This window comes from Protopterus annectens, chromosome 4.part0 (genome assembly GCF_019279795.1).
Source record: "Protopterus annectens isolate FY-2018-M chromosome 4.part0, PAN1.0, whole genome shotgun sequence".
NCBI classification, from domain to species: domain Eukaryota; kingdom Metazoa; phylum Chordata; order Ceratodontiformes; family Protopteridae; genus Protopterus; species Protopterus annectens.
In genome coordinates this window covers 183372415-183392147 of record NC_056733.1, presented here as the reverse complement: position 1 = coordinate 183392147, position 19733 = coordinate 183372415, and the positions used below count along the sequence as shown (strand labels likewise).

General features: G+C 43.2%; 1 protein-coding gene across 1 annotated transcript in view; it reads left to right on the top strand.

Moving 5' to 3' along the window:
- The window catches only part of BIRC5 (baculoviral IAP repeat containing 5), a 132315-nt gene that overhangs the window by 52134 nt on the left and 60448 nt on the right, over positions 1 to 19733 (top strand). Inside the window, exon 3 of the mRNA XM_044068170.1 lies at positions 8969 to 9086. Coding sequence (XP_043924105.1) covers positions 8969 to 9086 — 118 coding nt within the window. The remainder of the gene's footprint in view (positions 1 to 8968; positions 9087 to 19733) is intronic.

Sequence of the window (19733 nt, the reverse complement as noted above, 5' to 3'; positions counted from 1 at the left end):
GGTCCTCAAGTGAAGGAAACCCTGACTAGGTGCGAGACTGATGGCAGGACTCTTTCTGCCATCCTGAGTCCGTTTTTCTACTCCTTCTAGACCTTACCCCAAAGGTCAGAAGGGGGGAAAGATGTGGTTCCGCAAACAATCTCAAGGAGACTTGCCTGACGCACAGAGTCGTTTCCCCTTTAGAGGCAGGGGGGGAATAACAATGGTAGACACCGTCCCAGGGGCAGAGGGGACCCGCAGAATCGGGGCAGTCGAGAATCCTTTTCCGACAAGCCCTTTCAGCATCCCTGAGGTGTTGCCCGACTGCCCACCTTCAGAGGCAGTCGGGGGAAGGGTGTCACTGTACCCAAAAGCCTGGCTATCCCTAACTCAAGACAAGTGGGTACAGTCTATCATTTCCGAAAGCTACAGAATCCCTTTCCTTTTCATTCCGAAGCAATCCAAAAAATCCCTTCCAGACGTTCCACCCAGTCAAAGGGAGCAAGCAGCATTAGAAATTTCAAAGCTGCTCGCAAAAAGAGCTATTCAACCAGTTCCAGCAGACCAAGTAGGATCCGGAATCTACTCCAAATTCTTTTTGGTTCCAAAGAAAACGGGGGACTGGAGACCCATTTTGGATGTCAGCAACTTGAACAAGTTTTTCAAGAAAACAAAGTTCCGGATGGTCACGCTGCAGTCCATTCTTCCCCTTTTGGGGCAGGACAACTGGATGTGCTTGATAGATGCGTACTATCACATCAAGATGAGTCGACGCTCCAGGAGATTTCTCCGCTTCAGGCTGGGAACCAGTCATTTTCAATTCAGAGCCCTGCCCTTTGGTCTCACTACAGTCCCCCGAGTGTTTACCAAATGCATGGCAGTGGTTGCCTCTCACCTGAGACAAGGATTCCAGGTGTTTCCTTATTTAGACGACTGGCTCCTTACAGCTCCCACCAAGCATCTTTTACTTCTCGCCAGAGACTACACTTTTCACACATGTCAGGCACTAGGCATATCAATAAACTATGAAAAGTCTGTCTTGTCGCCTTGTCGTGTTATTACCTTCATAGGCGCAAATCTAGACAGTCAAGATGTCAGCCAGACTCTCAGAGCAGAGGATAGCAGACATACACAAACAGGTCTTTCTTGTCTTGCAGAGTAACAAAGTCAAAGCCAGACTGATCCTGAAAGTCTTCGGGATTATGGCGGTGGCCATCCCTCTCTTACCATTAGCTCGCTTCCATATGAGAATTTTACAATGGATGCTCTTCACACAATGGTCTTACCAAAGTCTCCCAATGTCCCATCCTGTTCGGATAACTCAGTCGTGCAAGAATAATCTCTATTGGTGGATCACATCTCCTCAGCTCCTCCTAGGGAGACCTTTCGTCCCTTCCCTTCCGGTTGCTACAGTGACAACAGACGCCTCCCCGATCGGGTGGGGGGGGCATTTCCAGGGCAGGAGTGTCCAGGGCTTGTGGCAACCGTTCGAGTGCCACTTGCACATAAACGTCCTAGAGATGAGAGCAGTGCTTCTAGCATTGCAAGCCCTACAAGACTGTCTCTTCCCAAGGGAACTATAGCAATTCAAACAGACATGTCTGTAGTGTGGTACATCAACAAACAAGGCGGAACCAGATCTTACCCCCTTTGTCGAGAGGCACTCAGACTGTGGCAATGGGCGATTTTCTTCTCGGCGATTTCTGTTGGCAGCGCACATCCCCGGGAAGTCCAGTGTGATTGCAGACAAATTGAGCAGAGCTATTCTCATGCCTCATGAGTGGTCTCTGAACAATTCAGTGTTGGAGAAAGTTTTTCGAAAGTGGGGCAGGCCTTGCTGCGACCTTTTTGCTACTCCCCAAAACAGCAAGTGCGACGATTTTTTTCACCCTCTTTCCCCAACCAGGCCAACACAGCAGAGATGCTCTAGTGCACGTTTGGCCCCAGGGACTTCTGTATGCCTTTCCTCCCTTCCCACTGATATCCCAGCTGATACAGAAAGCCATCGCTCAGGAAGCCTCCATGATCCTCATTGCCCCTTACTGGCCTCGACAGGTTTGGTTCCCTTTTCTCCACCGTTATCTGTTGGAACAACCTTGGCATCTGGACCCAGTTCCAGACCTCTTGACCCATCAGTCGGGTCAGTTGCACCACTCCCTCCCCTCTCTGAACCTCACAGCGTGGTTCCTCCAATTCCGACTTTAGCCAGGCTTCCTTTGATATCTCACTCAGAGATATCTTGATAGCTTCTCATAAATCTTCCACTCGGAAGATTTATCTTGGCAAGTGGAAACGTCTCTCCTATTGGGCGCAGTCAAAGGATATAGATCCTTTCACTGCTTCTATTCAAACAGTTCTAGACTTTCTAGCCGAACTTTTTCACTCTGTTTCGTCCCCATCTACCATTAGAGTTCAATTGACAGCAATATCGAACTTTCATGTTGGAGTCTCAGAGTCCTCCATTATGTCTCTCAAACTCTGCAAGGCTTTTTTAAAGGGAGTTTTTCTCCTCAAACCACCCATCGGAGATCCTCCTCCTCAATGGGATCTCAACTTGGTTCTGACATCCTTAATTCTTCCCCCCTTTGAACCTGCAGCTTCATGTTCTATGAAGTTACTTTCTTGGAAGACACTCTTTTTAGTAGCTATCACCTCAGCTAGAAGAGTCTCTGAACTCCATGCTCTGTGTAGTCGACCCCCTTATCTGGTATTTCATAAAGACAGGGTGTCCTTGCGTACTAATCCGTCTTTTTGCCCAAAGTAGCTTCATTGGCAAATTTGAGTCAAACCATTGAGCTTCCTGTTTTCTTCCCAAATTATTCTAATAGGTCAGAACAAAAGTTACACTGTTTAGATATTCATCGCCAACTTGGGTACTATTTAGACAGGACCAAACAATTCAGGAAATCTGACCAACTGTTTGTTTCCTATGCAGAAGGTAGAATGGGCCTTCCAGTTTCTAAAGTCTCTCTCACTCACTCACTCACTCACTCACTCACTCACTCACTCACTCACTCACTCACTCACTCTCTCACTCTCTCACTCTCTCACTCTCTCACTCTCTCACTCTCTCACTCTCTCACTCACTCTCTCTCTCTCTCTCTCTCTCTCTCTCTCTCTCACTCTCTCTCTCTAGATGGCTTACTTCGTTGATTACCCTAGTGTATGAGAAGACATCAACGGTTGCCATCCAAACCCAGGGCTCATTCAACTAGAGCTTTAGCCACTTCTATAGCTTTCCAAGATAGGCTGCCTATTGATTCGATTTGTTCTGCAGCTACTTGGGCTTCTCCCCATGCCTTCATTTCTCATAAGTTGGACTTGGCCTCTAGAGACCGAGCCAACTTTGGTTCCACTGTACTCAAGAGTCTGTTCCGATAGGCCACCCGGGACAAGGTGCTAGGGACGCGATCCCATCCAGCAAGAATGAAGGCGAGATTGACAACTTAACATTTAGAAGTTATGTACCTACCATAACGTTCCATGTTAGTTGTCTTCTCGCCTTCTTTCTTGCATCCCACCCTCCTTCCCCCTAGCCAGGACAGACCTAGAGGAGTTTTTCTTGGTTCCTTATGGAATTTTATTGCTGGCCTTAGCTTTTCAAACGAGATCTGAGGAGTTACCTAGCATTGTGGGATATAGGGGAGCCTCGAGCCGGTGGAACTAGCTCTCGAGCTTTGAGTGGCCGAGTCGGAGCCGAGGATCGGCTCCGAACCCATCCAGCAAGAAAGAAGGCGAGAAGAAGACAACTAACATGGAACGTTATGGTAGGTACATAACTTCTAATTTTTTTCCTCTGTTCTCAAACAAGGCAGAATTCAAATTTCATCAGTTGGCTGTGCACAGACAATTACGATTTTTATTTGCACAGAACGAAGGACCTCAGAAAATCTCATCTGTTTGTTTCATTTTCGGAAAACAGAATAGGGTCTCCTATTTCCAAAGTCACTTTGTCAAGGTGGATTTCCAGTTGTATTTCTTTTTATTTATACTTGAAGAGATTTACCGTCCGAGTGAAGGCACTCTACCCGATCTGTATCTGAATCTACAGCTTTTCAGACCAGACTGTCTATGGATAATTGTGCTGCGGCTACTTGGGCATCTCCTCACACCTTTGTTACTCATTACAAGTTGGATGTGGTATCTAGAGGCAGGTCTTCCTTTGGTTCCACAGTGCTCAGGAGTATTTTCCACTGAGCCTCCCAGGATTTAGGTGCTGGGGACGCTGTCCCACGGGTAAGAATGTAGGCAAGATTGGACTACATAACATCAAGAAGTTATGTACGTTCGATGTATGTAGTCCATCTCTCCTCACCTTCCCCCGTCCTGGAGGGTCTGGAGGTTAGGCCTGGTTTCAGAGTTCCCTTCATTCTTGGTTTGTTCTTCCTTCGGTGGTATGCATGGAGAATGAGTGCTGATGCTCGCAGCAAACTAGATCTGGGGATAGAGAGCAGTGCAGCATGGTATACCATCTTAGCCCAGCCAATAGAAAGACTTCGAGCTAAAAGTATGGCAGAGTCTGAGCCGACATTCGGCTCCGAACCCACGGGTGAGAATGTGCGGCGAGATGGACTACATACATCGAACGTTATGGTGAGTAAATAACGTCTTGTTCTGTAAAACTGAATTGGAAACGTTGGCACACCTAGTTGCTGGTTGTGACACTAATAGCCGAAGGGCTGTATACTGAAAGCATAATAATGTAGCGACCACTGTTGCACTAGGGGTTGTGTAGACATTATGGTATTGAGGTGACTCACCGGAAACATGAGCCACAAAGCATTTACAGAAAATTAAGTTTATATCGCATGAGATCACCCATTACCAACAGTTCAAAAGATTGCTGCTAGAAAAATGGATATAGTGGTCCAAGAAAAGAAGAGTAGCATTGATCAATGAAATCGCCATGCCTACTGATTTAGTGTCTTGTGTACAGGCAATCATAAAATATCAGGATCTGCAGGCAGAAACGAGAGCAATGTGGAACAAAGATACTCGGACAGTTTCAATAGTAGTGGGAGCAATGGGTCTTGTATTTAAAAAAAAAAAAAACTACAATCCTATTTAGATGTTGCCAATTCATATAGCCCCGTACGGATTGCAGAAAGTCATTACTGGGCACATTGCGGGTGCTGCAAAAAGCTCTTCTGGCTGACAAAGATTAAAACTGTACTAATTTCATGAACATTAATCCTACTTTGACTTAGGAATGGGGTCAATTCCTGTCATGGTATTAGAAACCCAAAAGATTTGGAGAGAAAAACTGCTTAGAAGCATGCATACAAGGGGAGGCATGTGGACTCCCAATAGAAGTTTGTCACCAAAAACACCAATATTAATGAAGGGGGTGAGTTCCTTGGACCTCATTCAAGGAGTTTCTCAAAACTGAGCCAGAGAGTCTTTCTTCAAGGCTTTCAGGTCCAGCCTAGCTATGTCTTGGATGGTTCTTCCAGCACATGAGATGGTCAACCTAATCTCAATGTGGGTATGGAAGCAACTAGATGTGGTTGATGAGATAAGCAAACCAAACAAACTTTCTTTTCCCTAAAAGATCATCTTCACTGGAGCAAGTGTCCAGTCGATGCTATGGTAGTGGCGGTGGCCACAAAAAAGGAGATAGCCAAAGAGTTCCTCTGTGCATCCCCCCTCCTAACAGGGAGTCTAGAGCTGTGGACCAGTTTGGGAAGAGTTTTTTATTTTCAGCAACCCTTTGCCGTGAGGGCAATGAACTACCTGGCACGCATGACAAGATTTCGGAGAGATTGACAAAGGAGCTTTCCGGATCTCTGAATTTATCTCTGCTGAGGCCAAGGACGTTGGACTTGCAGCTGGTCACCCTTCCTATTTCTAATGCTACTGAAGATGTTTTGGAGAGCCACAGGTACAAGCATCAACATAAGGAGACCTGCTTAGATGTGTTTGACTTTAATGTGTGTAAATGCTCCTTTTGATGGTTGGACTCTTGGTCAAAAAACAAAAAAAAAATCAGGGGCACAATTTCTAGGAGTGAGAGAGTCTACCATAGTACATTTACTCCCCAGAAGTCCTTCTCCAGGAAACCAGAAAGGAGGCAAACCGTGGCTCCACAACTCCAAGGGTTTTCTTCACACTCCTGGTTTCCCTTTTTCATGATGAAGCTAACTATTCTATCACAAACTATTCTATCACAATCCAGCTTGCTGCAATTTCTGTTTTTCATGTAGGGGAAAAATTATTTGTTACAGCCACCCTTGGATTGTCCAAAGCATTTAAGGGATTTTTCTAATTTCTCTCCTCACAAATCCACTCCTCCTTGGGATTTGAACACTTTGCTTCATCCCTTTGAGCCTGCAGCTAAGGAGGTATCCAAATTTTTTTAAGATTTCGGGTTGCAGCCACATCTGTTCAAACCCGGTCTTGCAATCTTGCAAACTTCCATATCTCCTTTTACCCAACAGCAGAGCATCTTTACAGACAAGCCAGTCATTTATTCCAAAAGTATCAACTGAAGCTTCACTAAACCAGTCCCATCTTTCAATTTTCTTTCCTAATTTTTCCAACAAAGAGTATATATTGTGTTTGCTGGATGTGCATAATCAGTTTTGTTTGTCTTCACCATGCTAAATGTATTAGGAAGTCAAATCCTCTCCTTCTCGAAGGCCAAGGTGGGGCAAGGAGTCTGCAACACTCGACTGTAGCTGTTGTCTGCAAGGGAAAGTGCCTTACCTTGCCTAGACCCATTAAAACCCATTCAACCAGATCTGTGTCCTCTTCTGATGCTTTCACTTTCAAGGACATCTGTTAATATTTGTGCAGCTGCCACTTGGTCAAATATTCATACTTTTATTTCTCATTACAAATTGGACTTGCTTTTCAGAAATAGGGTTGCTTTTGGTTTATATGTCTTAAGGAATATTCTTCCTAACTATCTCGAGTCCTATCCTCTGAAAAGATGAAAAGTTTGTTCTGTCTGCTTTTGTCCTTCCTCAACTTCACACCCTCCTTCCCCTTTCTGTAAATGATACTCTCCATTTCTTTCTCTGTTTCTGGCGATCAGACTTATCGACTAACACTCTTCTTAAGCTCCAGATGAGGATACAAGTGGATGGCTCGATCCAGGAGTCTGCTTGCTAAATGAGCGATAAGTTTCCACTATTTTGGACAGACGCTGTTTGTGGTAATGTTTGATAGAAGGGTATTGTAGATTTAGAATAGCCTGAGCTTTGGCAGCTGAAGTAATGAGGTTGGATCCACTGAAGGACTGAAGCAGACTGCATGGTAGATGGTGTTTTTTTTTTTTTTTTTTTTTTTTTCGCTCGTGTGTGTGTGTGTGTGCGCTCGTGTGTGTGTGTGTGCGCTCGTGTGTGTGTGTAATGTGCTCCCCACCCCTACTTCCAAAAAAAACATTTGCAAGAACTGTTTTTACAGAATAGCTAACGGCTGCAGTGTTACCTTTTGGTGATTGTAACACTTTACAACCGTGCAAAAAGAGCATCATCCTTCTGCTAAAAGTATGACTGCATGACCTGTCTAGATTTTGTTGATTGTCTATTGATAGATTTCTTTAAAATCGTCCTAAACTCATCCACACAGTGTTTTCTGATGGCATATTTTTCATTGGGGTTTCAGTGTATTCCCATCATGTGCAGAAGAATGCTTTACAGTGACTTTCAGATTTTTGTAAGCTAAACATGCAAGTTTTTTGGCTCTCGCTCTGCAGCGACACTAGAACTGGTGGTAGTTTGAATTTTCATTGACTGGGAATGGCACTCTTAGCTTTTTTATAAGTTTCCTAAGAGACACTGCTTCCTTTTACTTTTGATTTCAGTCTGATGCTGGATACTTATCTCATGCTTGACTAACTGCATCTCCTCTTCTGAACTTGCTTCTTGTGTTGGATACGTTTTGTGGAAATTTCACCCATGTGTTTTTTTGGGATCTTCTGACACTTTTTACTAACAGAACCTGCTTTTGAGGCCCCCCTTCTTTGGATTGCATTGCATTGTCATAAGTTTTTTGGTTGTCTTTAAGTGTCTTTCTCATTTCTTTGGCAAATATGAATATCCAGGAAGAGCTTATTGGTCTATGTAGACCTATGGGTGACTTGAAATGGGGACTTCAGAAATGCGTCTGTTGGGCTTGTCCCAAACAGAAAAGTCTGTCCATAAACCTCATGAAATGGCTGCAGGTTTTTTTCACCCATTCCCTTCCCTTCACCACACATTTCTTTGAGAGTTGTGCCTAAGTCAGCTTTCCCAGCCCAGGCTATTGCTCCTTTAGCCTTTCACTTGCTAATCTCTGCACTACAGCTTCTTTATAGAGACCGTTTGCTGCATTTAATGTGAAGGCATTTGGTAAAGGAGTCCTTAACAGCATTGCTTGTGCTTTCCTTCTACCCACCAGGAATTTGCAGTACTCATTCTGTCCTACATCAGAAACTTGCGGCAAGCAGTCATAATCTTGGAAATTGCATTCTTAAGTGTGAAGTACAAACCACATTAATCTGGTTGTTGGTGGTGGATTTTTTTTCTGCCTGAAGCTTGGGCACACTACTGTTGTATAGTGAGAATGTAAGAGTTAATTGTTTGTCAGAAGCCGTTGTGGCTTAAAGTACAATAAAATCAAGTCATATGTATACTGGTGCAAGTCCTGACATTGGTGGTTATCATCCCCTGCAGATGGAACTTGTGTAGTTTACACATTTGAGTTTAAAAGTTTCCCTTTCCTGTTCTAGACTTGTTTGTTCTCGGCTTTGATTGCATTTTCTTAAACAGTTTTCTAAAAATAAAAAAAAGTTTGACTAATGTTTTAAGTACTTTTATTATTTTGCAAAAATCTTGATTTAAAGCTGTAATTTGCATTTTACAGCTTTTACATTTCTCTTTCAAGCTTGATTGAGGGATGTATTTGAGCAAATTGTACACAATTCAACAGCAAGGAGCAAGGCTTTGTAAAGCGACCTGCAGTGCTTTGTTCAGTTAGATATGTTTTTTTTTTTTTTGTCCTTCAGGGAGGAACATGCAAAACATTCCCCTGCATGTGGGTTTGTCCAACTGAAAAAGAAGGTAGAAGAGCTGACTGTGCAGGAGTTTCTGAAGCTTGACAAGGAGCGGGTGAAGAATCGCACAGTAAGTTAAAGCTGTGGCCACTGCTAAAATAAGAATGCTATCCAGAAATGTAGATTATGCACATAGCTTATCAAACCTCCTTTGCATTTTGTGTTGGTATTCAGAAGAGGTCATAAATATGCTTTTTACGGCCATCTTGCATTTTTGTTAAATCGATGCTGTAGATATCCTTCCTTGTTTAAAGTGTCTACTTAACCCCAAGGCTCCACTGTGTCAGAGGTAGGATTTCAGTCGCTAATGTTGTATATAGACTGAAGTGACTTCTCCCTCCTGGCCTTCTTTTATCATTTTTCCATTTCTTTAATTTTGTAGTCTTGCCTTGCCTCTTGCTGATCAAACATGCTCTCATAAGGACTTAAGGGCCCCTGGTTTCTGAAACGGTGGTCCTTTTTGCGTCAACATAGAAGTGGTTGGTAAATCTCTTTGTAGAGAGCAAAACTTTCTTGGCTGAAGTACTTCCCACCATCAACACACGTGTCTGCAAGCGATTTCTTTCATACTTGAATGGCTCTCTCCAGCTTTGACTAACAAATTACTTTACCGCAGCTGCTTGCCTTTATAACATGTTCTGTAACAATAGCTTCTGTAGGATTTGTTAAGCAGATTTAAGCATGCCTACATTCTTGGGCATTTTGAAGTTTGTCCCTGGTGGAAGGTATGGCGGCAAGAATAAAATGCCTAGCTAATTTTACCTTTTTGCTGAACCAAAGCAGTATGAAATGTTACTGGCAGTAAGCCAAATTTAAATTAATCTTCCCAGTTGTAAAACTGCTAAGAGGCTAGAAATGCTGTCTACTTCACAGCAACTAAAAGTTTTAATCCAGAAACTTTTGCCTGGAATGAATGGAAAGGGCAATCCTCGAAAAACCAACTGCATGAAAGATGGTCGCCTCAAAGTCCAGAGTTGTTGCCACTGCAGTAAATGCCTATTTTTCTTGGGTAGATGTACTAGTCTTCAGCCCAAGTTCTAAACGGGCATCTTTTTTAATAAATCGGCCAGTTAAGGCTACAAGGAGGTACCTCTCATTAGCCACTTCTATTTTCCCTAAAACCTCTAAGCAGTTACTTTTCCACCCCAAAAAAGCAAACTCTAAATAATACAAAGATTCTAGACCTATAGCACTCTATGCCTAAAACTATCTGAAACTTGTATTTAGACCCTAGGATGACATAAATAATGGACATGAACCTCTTTCTGAAACTGTTTCAGGACCTGTTTCAGTACTGTAGCAGCATTATCCACAGCCACTGACGCAATGTATAACAAAATATGAACTGATCAAAATTTACAACTTTTATTCAGAAATTTCCTGCATTTCCCCTCCATATTTTTCATAGTATCACTATTTCCTGTCTGCTACAGTCATCCTTGGCCCCATTAAGATTAGCAGAAATAAATATAGTTATTGTGAGAATTTAAGTACTTGTGCGTAACTTTGGACAAAGTTTTACTGTAGGGGCAAGAAAGAGCATACATGTCAGTGTAATGTTTATGCTCACTTTGTGACATCCTACGTGTCGTATTGCTTTGTCAGTGCATTTAAGGTTTGAATGGTGTACTAACAGGGAATGTATTTTCTGCTTGTGCTCTTGTTTTTTTTTTTCTTCTTCTGAGGGGACTGGGAAAAGGGGAAAGGTTTAACTGTGTTGCTTGTGAACACTTTGACAATTTGCCTTCTCACTCCAGCAATACTTACTGCTTTTGGATCATCTTTGTGGCTACAGTATAGATGCTTACTGTGGACCTGATGGTTCTTCTCTTGGTGTACCTAGAAAGGAAATACTTTTATATGAAGTCCTTGCCGTTGTTGCAGACTCAAGTCTGCATTGCAGCTGACTGTGGGTATATCTGCAGTAGCCATTAGCTGTTCCAAAAAATTACACTGTTGAAAGCTTCATTTCTTGCCTTTGCAAGGCAGTCATTAGAAGCAGTGAAACCTGGTACACAAGCCATTGCAGGTAGTCATCCCTTGTAAAGCAATTCTCTGAGGTAACAAGGTCTGACATTGACAGTGATTCCCAGGTATAGCTGTGTGAGGAAAATCCATTGATTCTTAACCGCCTATTGAGGAATTTTTCTTTAATCAGACCATAGACGGGATGAAAGAGCGCTATTTGTTCCCATAAAAATGTGTTCTCCCTGAAATGAGGTGATAGTGCAGGTTAAAATGGATATATCCCACTGTCATCCCTCCTATACTACCAGCTCTGGAGAATGTGTTAAATGTTGCTGTAGTTGCTCTGTTACCTGTCCATTAGTTCCTTAAGGAAAGGAGGAGGACAGCAATTTTAACCGAATCTCCTCCTGATGACTGTTGCTACCACCTTTGTGTGTGTGTCCCTACCACTGTCAGCCCTGTCCCAGGTAACTAAACATGCTTTGAGGAGTATTTTCCTAGCAATACTGTGTGGATCCACTGATGCAGTGTTGTGGAGATGCACTTGGGTATGTAACAAAATGTTTGCTGACCAAGTACTGCCTTATTCTTGGATGATTTTAGATGAGAAGCTTTCTTTTCTGCTACACAGGTTCTCAAACAGTATGATGAAAGGGAGGCATTGATTCAGGGAGTTTCTATTTTCCCATGTACCCCAGTACAAATCTTAACGGGCATCCATCCCTCTTTCACAAAAAAGCCAAATATGCAAAGTCTTTATTTTCCTTTTGGCAAACAAGCTGCAAAAAAGATGTGGCTGGATGGAAATGACACTGGGATCCTTTCAGAAAAAGGAACAGAACAAGAGTACAGAATGACTGCCAATATTCTTCCCTCTCTTCTCAGAAACTAGTCTTCAGTATCCCCCTTTGGCAAAAGATTTTGAGTCTTGGTGCTAAAAGTGGTGCTTAAGGGCTACAGATGGCACTGGATGCAAAGCTTGCTGTTTCAAGGAATTCCTCTCCTATTCTCCAAACCAGACAGTATTTTCCTCTGGTTCTTCAGTCTTTACACACCTAAGAAGTCATAGAACTAGTGCCTGTAAGTCGCAGTGAGAAGGGCTTCTATTCCAGCATGTTTCTGGTGGCAGCAAAAAAGGCCTGTTTGAGACTAGTACTAATTCTTTCATTTCTAAAACTGTATGCGATGATAGTGCCACACCTCTCAACATCTTACAGCAAGAAATCTGGACAAAGCCATAAATAAGTGGGACATTTTTTTTTTTTATATTGCTCTTACAAGCTTAGAAAGTTGCTAGAATAATAGGTGTTGCATTAGCATAAATTTTCTGTAGGGTATGAAGTCTAAAACTTGGTTGTCATTTTCTAACTTCAGTTTTAATGATTTGCTCCTAATTTGCCAGAACCACAATTTTTTTATGAAAAATGGACCAAAAATGTAAGGCGAAAAGCTGGACATTCTGCAAAAATCTGTACAGTTGAGGGGTACGGATAGTACCGAAGTTTAGAATGGAGACCTTACAGAACCTGTTTATCTTCATTCTTCCCATGAGTTTCTTGGTAACACTAGATTTAAGAGGCTTATTAACTCATTCCAATAGCCATAGGCTTCTAAGGTTATCCGTTTCTAGGTCATGCTGAGTTCTCTGCATTATCATTTCTATAGTTGTAAGGTGTTTACAAAATTCATAGTTCATAGTGGACTAAATGAAATCCACGTTTCCTTACTTGGCCAACTTGCTTATCTCTGCAGTCTATCCAGATGTCTTGTGTTTCTCTGACCAATCTAGTCTTTTGGATGAATATTACAAAATCTCCTCAACCATTGTGTTTGAGCTGCCTTGTAGATCCTTTGAAAAGCCCTCTTTTTACATGAGGCGGTTGGTCTTTACTGAACTTCTGAAAGAAAAATTCTCTTGAGTTCTAGGGTGCATGGCTTCTATGATGCTGTGATTCCTCTAGCAAGGTTGTGTAACAGAAAGATGCAGTCCTTCAATAAACACAGACCTAGCTTTTATGTTCTCTGGAGTATTAAATGCCAGTGTTGGTCTGTATAAGAAGGCAACTGCATTGATAGACAAATTCAACTGCACCCAGGTCTCTTCTCTCTTTAGACCACAACCAAACCCACCAAACCCAGGTCTCCCTAATAAAGGAGATGTTGGCTGTGATGCTAACCTTGAAGTCTCTCAATCACCTGTGGTTCTCAGAGCCACTTTCATACCACAGCCATGTGGTATATAAACAAGTAGTTGGATACAAGGTTGTAACCTCCTGTGCAGACTCTGGCTATGATGGCTTGGGAGTTGGTTCTTCATTTTCTTAACACTGCAAGCATCTTTGTATTCATCATATTGATGGCCAGCTTCCAAAACTGCAGGGCATCTTCCACATGTCCAAGCTGTCAGCTTGAGCTGAACTGGGCACGAAGCCCTTCAGAGCTTTACTGCTGCCGAAAATGCACTCCTGAGGCTTCTAAGGATCAACTGTTTGCTTGTGGTGTTTTGCTGGGCAGATCCCTTGTGAGGGGGGACACAATCCATTTTCTAAATCTGGTTAATTTTATTACTTTTTTTCTTCAGGAAAGTTATATTAAAGGGTAGGATTGTTTAACAAACTGCCATAAGACATAAATTGAACACTCATTCTTGCGGTCAGTTTAAAAGTGGTGTGAAGAAACTGAATTTTTCTGTGTGGAATTTTATTATTATGGAGCTGGCATAATGTTTCAAAAGTGGTTTTTTCATGTTTGTCAAAATGTAACTTGTAGACGGGCAGTGTTTAATGCATTTGCCACTCCTCTTCCCCAGTAAAGAGGCACTATTTTTCGCTTTACCATGGAACAAACTACCAGACCTGTGATCGTTTTTCTTCCAGCCAAAAAAAAAAGCAAACCACCTTTGCCACCACAACAAGTTAGCAATTTGCGTCAGCTGCAGGTGGCTGACTCTGCTGTGGCCATTAGTTCAGACTATTCATCTTTTACTCTGGCTCCTTCTGGAGTAACATTTACAGCCAGTATGGACCGGGGGTTAGCCATGTCCTCTGTGCCACTCGTCAGTCCTGCCCCCCCCCCCCCGTCAGAATGCTGTGCCCATCCCTGGGTAGCTGCTGCTACTATTAGTAGCACTGTTGGCACCATTTTTCCTGTTCAAAAAAGAAACCGAAAACCAAATCTTGAAGTCTCCTCAAGGGGGTTCTGTTCCTGATCACCAATGGTCTTCCACACCCGTTAACAGGCCTAGGAAATTGGATTTTGAGGAAGATCTTTTGCTCCTGAAAGCCTCCCACCAAAGAAACCTGATGGGTTCTACAAGGTGCCTGAGGACTCTACTTCTGTAAGTGCCCTTCTGCTAATCCTTCAATGGTATCAGTTTCTTCTGACAAACCATTTAAGTTGCTGCCATCTGCTGAGCTGCTCCTGATAAGAATAGTCATGCTGTGGAAAGGGCTGCCATCTGCTGAGCTGCTCCTGATAAGAATAGTCATGCTGTGGAAAGGTTGGGCAAGAAAGTTTATACTTCTGCCACCTTATGTTATGTCCATTAACTACCAGAATGATATGGCCAGGTATGTTTTGACCCTCCTTCCCAAGTTTCTAATGTAATATCTGATCTGTCTGATTCTGATGGGAAGGCTATTGCCCTTTCCCTGTTGGGTTCCACTTCACAAGTTTTCCATCACTCAATAAAATGCGGCTATGATGCAGCACATGCATCTTCCAGGTCTGCTGCCTATGGTTCAATGATTCTTCATTGCATCTTCAAGGCCAAGCTTTTGGATGCACCTCTGGATCAAAAGTCTTTGGGTCCGCTGCTAATTAGTCCCCCAGGATAAGGCTAAGTTTCAGAGGAACTATCCTTCCAAGTCTGCCTTTGTTTACCCCCCCCCTCAGTAATAGGGGATCTAGGGGTGTTCCTCCTGCCAAATCTACTCTGACTCATTCCCAGAAGCCTTCTTTTCAGAGAAAGTCTGTTCTTTTACCATTTGGCTTTTCCTTCTCCTTGGCCAAGCCCTCTCGTTTCTCTGCCTTTTTTTGTCCTTGCCAAATTGGCATCGGATCACCTCAGATTCTTTCGTACTGTCGAGTATTTCAGGGTTTGGAAGTTCCTTCCTCAACCTACTGGCTTCCTCATTTTTCAGAGGTTCTTGTATCTGGGCACCAGGTCATTTCTCCCACCTAGTTGGCGAAGGGGTTTTACTCCAGAATGTTTCTGGTTCCCCAGAAGGAGGGTGCATAGTGACCAATTCTAGAGCTTTCCTTGTTCAATGCCTTTCTCATGTTCCTTTCTTCCCACCGGACCTAGTTTCCTCTTCCAGGCCTTTCTGCTGTCTCTGGATCTCGGGGATGCAAACCTTCATATCCCCATTCATCCTTTTGTTCAGGAAATTTGTGTTCTTTGCATTTTCATTTCTCTGCTTTACCCTTTGGCCATTCCCCTGCTCAAAGGGTATACAAATACCTTACTGTTGTCATTGCTTTTTGCAGGCTTCAAGGTATTCAGATTTCCCCCATCTAGATCCACTCTCAGCAGTTTGTTGCTGGATCTTCAGTTTACCACCTTTTGCTCAGTCTAGAGTTCACCACCATAAACCTCCAGAAATCCATTCTGATGCCTTCCCAAAATCAGGTCTTCCTCGGGTTTCCTTGGTTGCAGGGTTAAAGGCATTCTTGTGTGTCTGCTCCCCAAGGTCCTGTCCCTGATCTGTTTCCAGTCTCAGCAAGGGAATTTTCCCATGGTTCTTTAATCTATGGCTACTACCATCCCCATGCTCCATATGAAGAAATTTCAGTGGTACCAGAGATCGGTGTGGCTTCAACAATGCTACCCCCTAGAGTTTCCCAGTTCCTTCTCTTCCTTGTCTTAAGCTAGAGCTTCATTGGTGGAATCATAAACTCGCGTTGTCTCGCTCTGTTGTCTCTCTCATCCATTCCATCCAGACTACAATTCCTGTCCAAATTGGCCATGAAAACCTCCGAGCAGTGGTGAGCTTCTTATGGCCCTTCTAAAGGTCCAGGGTCTCTGGCCTCATCAGAGGTCTGATTTTATATCCATATGAAAGAGATGAGGGCTCTGCTTTTGGTTGTGCAAGCTTTTCATTCACTGTTTCATCCTGGACCCCTCAGTCTTCACCAACAATACCATAGTGATGTGGGATGTAAACAGCTGGGAGGAAGGGGGCATTGGGTCCAATCTCCTTTGCAGACTGGCAGGTCCAGAAAACAAGCTCACAGCTGGATGTTTCACAGATGTGTTCCTGGACACTGCCCATCAATTCGGATAAATCTTTTCACCTGCCCTCTGAACAAACTACTTCTATATTTTGTTCCACAATCCAATGTCCTCTGGCTTGAAAGTGGATGCCCTGCCTTTTCCTTGGAAAGGGATGTTTCTATATGCTCCCACCTGTTTAGAGTTCTGCTCAAGATCAGGCTGAACTTTAATCTTGCTGGTGACTCCCTTTTGACCTGCAAAGCATTGGTTCCCCCTTCTCTCTCACTTGGCCAGGGGCAGTTAACAAGTTACCTCACCGGGTGATCTCACACAAGGCAAGGAATCTCCTGTCCATCCTCACATTTCCATTCTTCAGCCGACATGGTGGGTGGTAGGGTTTTGGTCTCTCTTGGGCACGTCTTTTTGGGGGGGGGGGGGCATGCTCCAGGTTCTGCAGTAGGCCAGGAAACCTACTACTAGAAAATCTTGTATTTTCCAAATGGAAAATATTTTCTGCGTGGTGCCTCTCCCCCTATTTGGATTCCGTATCTGTGGAGGTTCCTCTGGTTCTCTTGTGTATGATCTGCTACATGCTGAGTTGGCATATTGAGCTAAAGCTTGCCTATCTGTTTTCTGTCTGCCCTGACTTCCTCATCCGGCCTCTAGGTTTGAGGTCAAAAACTTCTTAAAAGCATACTTCACATCAGGCCCCCGAGGAAGCCTATTTCTCCTTCTTGGAACTTCTACTTTATGCTTGAAAACTGACCCAGGCGCTCTGAGCCCATTTCTACAGTCTCCCTACAATATTGTACTTGACTGTTCTTTTGGCTATTACTTCTGCCAAGATAGTATGATCTTCAGGTTGTCATTATCCAGTTTACTTCTGAAGATTCAGAAGAAATCCACCAATATCATTATGGTGACTTCCTTCTAACCCAGGCAGCCATGATTCTCCCTTCTATTGGAATTGGGCGGGGGCAATTGCCACAAGCTTCCTCACAGGCAGGATCTACTCATAAACGGGTGTTTATATTCAGTAATCAAATTCAGTTGACTAGCTTTTAGGCATCTGTTTACTGTGGGTGTGCAGCAGGTACTAGTTGATACAAATATAACCAGCACCCATTTGTTCTATGGTTTTACATTTACATTTGTGAGTTACTATCCTGTGGCCTTTCGTATTCCTCTATCAAGGTTAATTTATTGCACACTTCAGAATATTTGCCCGTCGATGCACCTCTCGGTGCAGTATCATGTCAAAATGTTTTTGAAAGGACTTTTTGACCCCTCTTGGGATCTAAATTTTTTGTTAGAGAAGCTAAAACTTGCTCCGTTTGAACCAGCTAATCTGTCTGACTTTATTTTTAACATGGAAAAAAGTTACTGATTGCTCTGACCTGTACAAGAAGGGTTTGAGTTGCAAGTTCTTATGGTGAGTCTAGTTTCTTTGAGAACCAAGTCTTTGTTTCTGCCTGAAGTGGAGAGTTTGTCAAACTATCCCTCTCTCTTTCCCGAGCCTAAAAATGGAGAGGTGATCCATACATTGAATGTCCACTGGTAACGCTGGTATTAAGGGTTCCTATTAGATGCCCGAAGACGCATTCCTTTGAATGTGTCTTGGTCGAACTTGAAAAGACGAAAAGGCAAAATGAGGAAGCGGCATGTAAGTGAATTCTTTCCTTGGGAAAGAAATCGCTTGGCCGTGTCATTTTGCCATTTTCGTCACTAGTGCGATCTGTAAGTGTGGGGCAAAGCCCCCCCACTTTTTGTTTTGGCACAGCGATTTCCCCCCCCCCCCCGGAAAAAAAATCATTGTTCTAAGAGTTGGTTTGTAAGCTTTCGCGTACTTGGGGCCGATTAAATCATAGTTTGCTTTTCTAAGCGGTGATATTGTGATAGTAAATTTTGCAGATATCCATGTCGTCCATTTCTTAAGCTATGGAGTGTCAACCTATGTCAAAACAGACCATTTCTAAATGGTTGTTCAAGGCTATTACCTTTTTCTTATAACGAAACTATTCTAGGCAGGGTCAAGGCCCACTCTAATAGGGCCTTGGCTTCATCAGTGGCTCTTCAGAAAGGGTTGGGTTCTAGAAATATTCTAGAAGCTGCTATGTGTTCTTCTGTACGTACTCTTTTTATAAAGCCCTGTAAGATTGCTTATCCTAGGTCCAGATCAAGCTTTGCTAGGATCATTTTGCAGGGGCTCCTGGACTGTGGCTGTCCACATTTTAAGGTGAAGAAATCTACCCATATAGCTAAGGCTACTGCAGCAGTAATCAATATGATTAACTTTAGTATAGTGGAAAGCTAAAGCTTACTGCAACAATGTATGTTTGAATGATCACTACTGCATTAACCCCCCCCCCCACCCCAGTTTTGTGGTGCTATGCTTTTTTATGCTAGGGTGTGAGCATTTACATATGTATGAATTTATTTACTTGTTCCTAGTATTCCTAGCATTGTCCTTTCTGGGCTCTGCCTCTTTTTCCTCTGCTGATAGAAAAGCTCAAGGGTTTTGCGCCCAAACTTGTCTGTCAGCTCGGCTTGAGCTGCCTGATAGTTTGGGTGTGTGTGGGTGTGTGGAAATCCCCAGAAGCTGTAGAAGCTAGCTGGCTACTGTGCAGCTGTGATCTCTCTAGCATCTACTGTTATGGTAAGTTTAACTTGCACAGCTGTACTTTTTTCTCCCTTTTGAGAATGGCCTAAAAGCCATTACCCCACCTTCTCTCAAATGAGACTTAATCACACACAGCAGCGGTTTGATGCACACCAACCTTTAGTTTTCAGCTTCTTGCCTGGATGATGGGACTTTAGTAATAATTTTTTGAGGTGTTTTTTTTTCCCCCAAATATGTGCATTTGGTATTTGAGCCAAAGAAACCTGCTGCTAGAAAATCTATATGTGACAAATGGAAAAGATGTTCTACTTGGCACTAGAATATGAGCCAGCACCCATTTTGGCTCACTGTTTTTGTCCTGCAGTATTTGTGCGAGTTATCCTCTGGTCTTTCTTTTCTATCAAGAGTACCTCTCAACTATCTGTACTTCTGTGCCCATTAAGACCCCCCCCCCACCCGCCAGTGCTTTCTACAGTACTTCAAGTGAAAAGAGTTTGAAATTGTCATCAACCCCCCATTATCCCATTTTTCTACATCAACCCCCGTTATCCCATTTTTCGACATGGGGTGGGGTGTCACTATCACCATATCTTTCGATTCAGTGATGCTCCTGCCTTGTTGGACACTTATGCCTCCCTGTTGTAGATCTTCTCACGCAATCCATCCACTTCTATGCTGGACACCTTTGTTTCCTCTCGTCTTCTACCTGTCTGCTCCAAATCTTCACCAGATTGTATTCTGCTTTTCTGCATGTGTGTCCAAACCACTGTAAGCTCTTACCATCCTTCCTAGGCACTTTTTTCCATCACCTCTAGCTTCCTCATCTGTTCTGCCTCTATGCCCAGATTTCGATACCATATCATACTACTGGTTTCACCACAGTTTGTTTTGTACACTACTTTACTTTTCAGCTT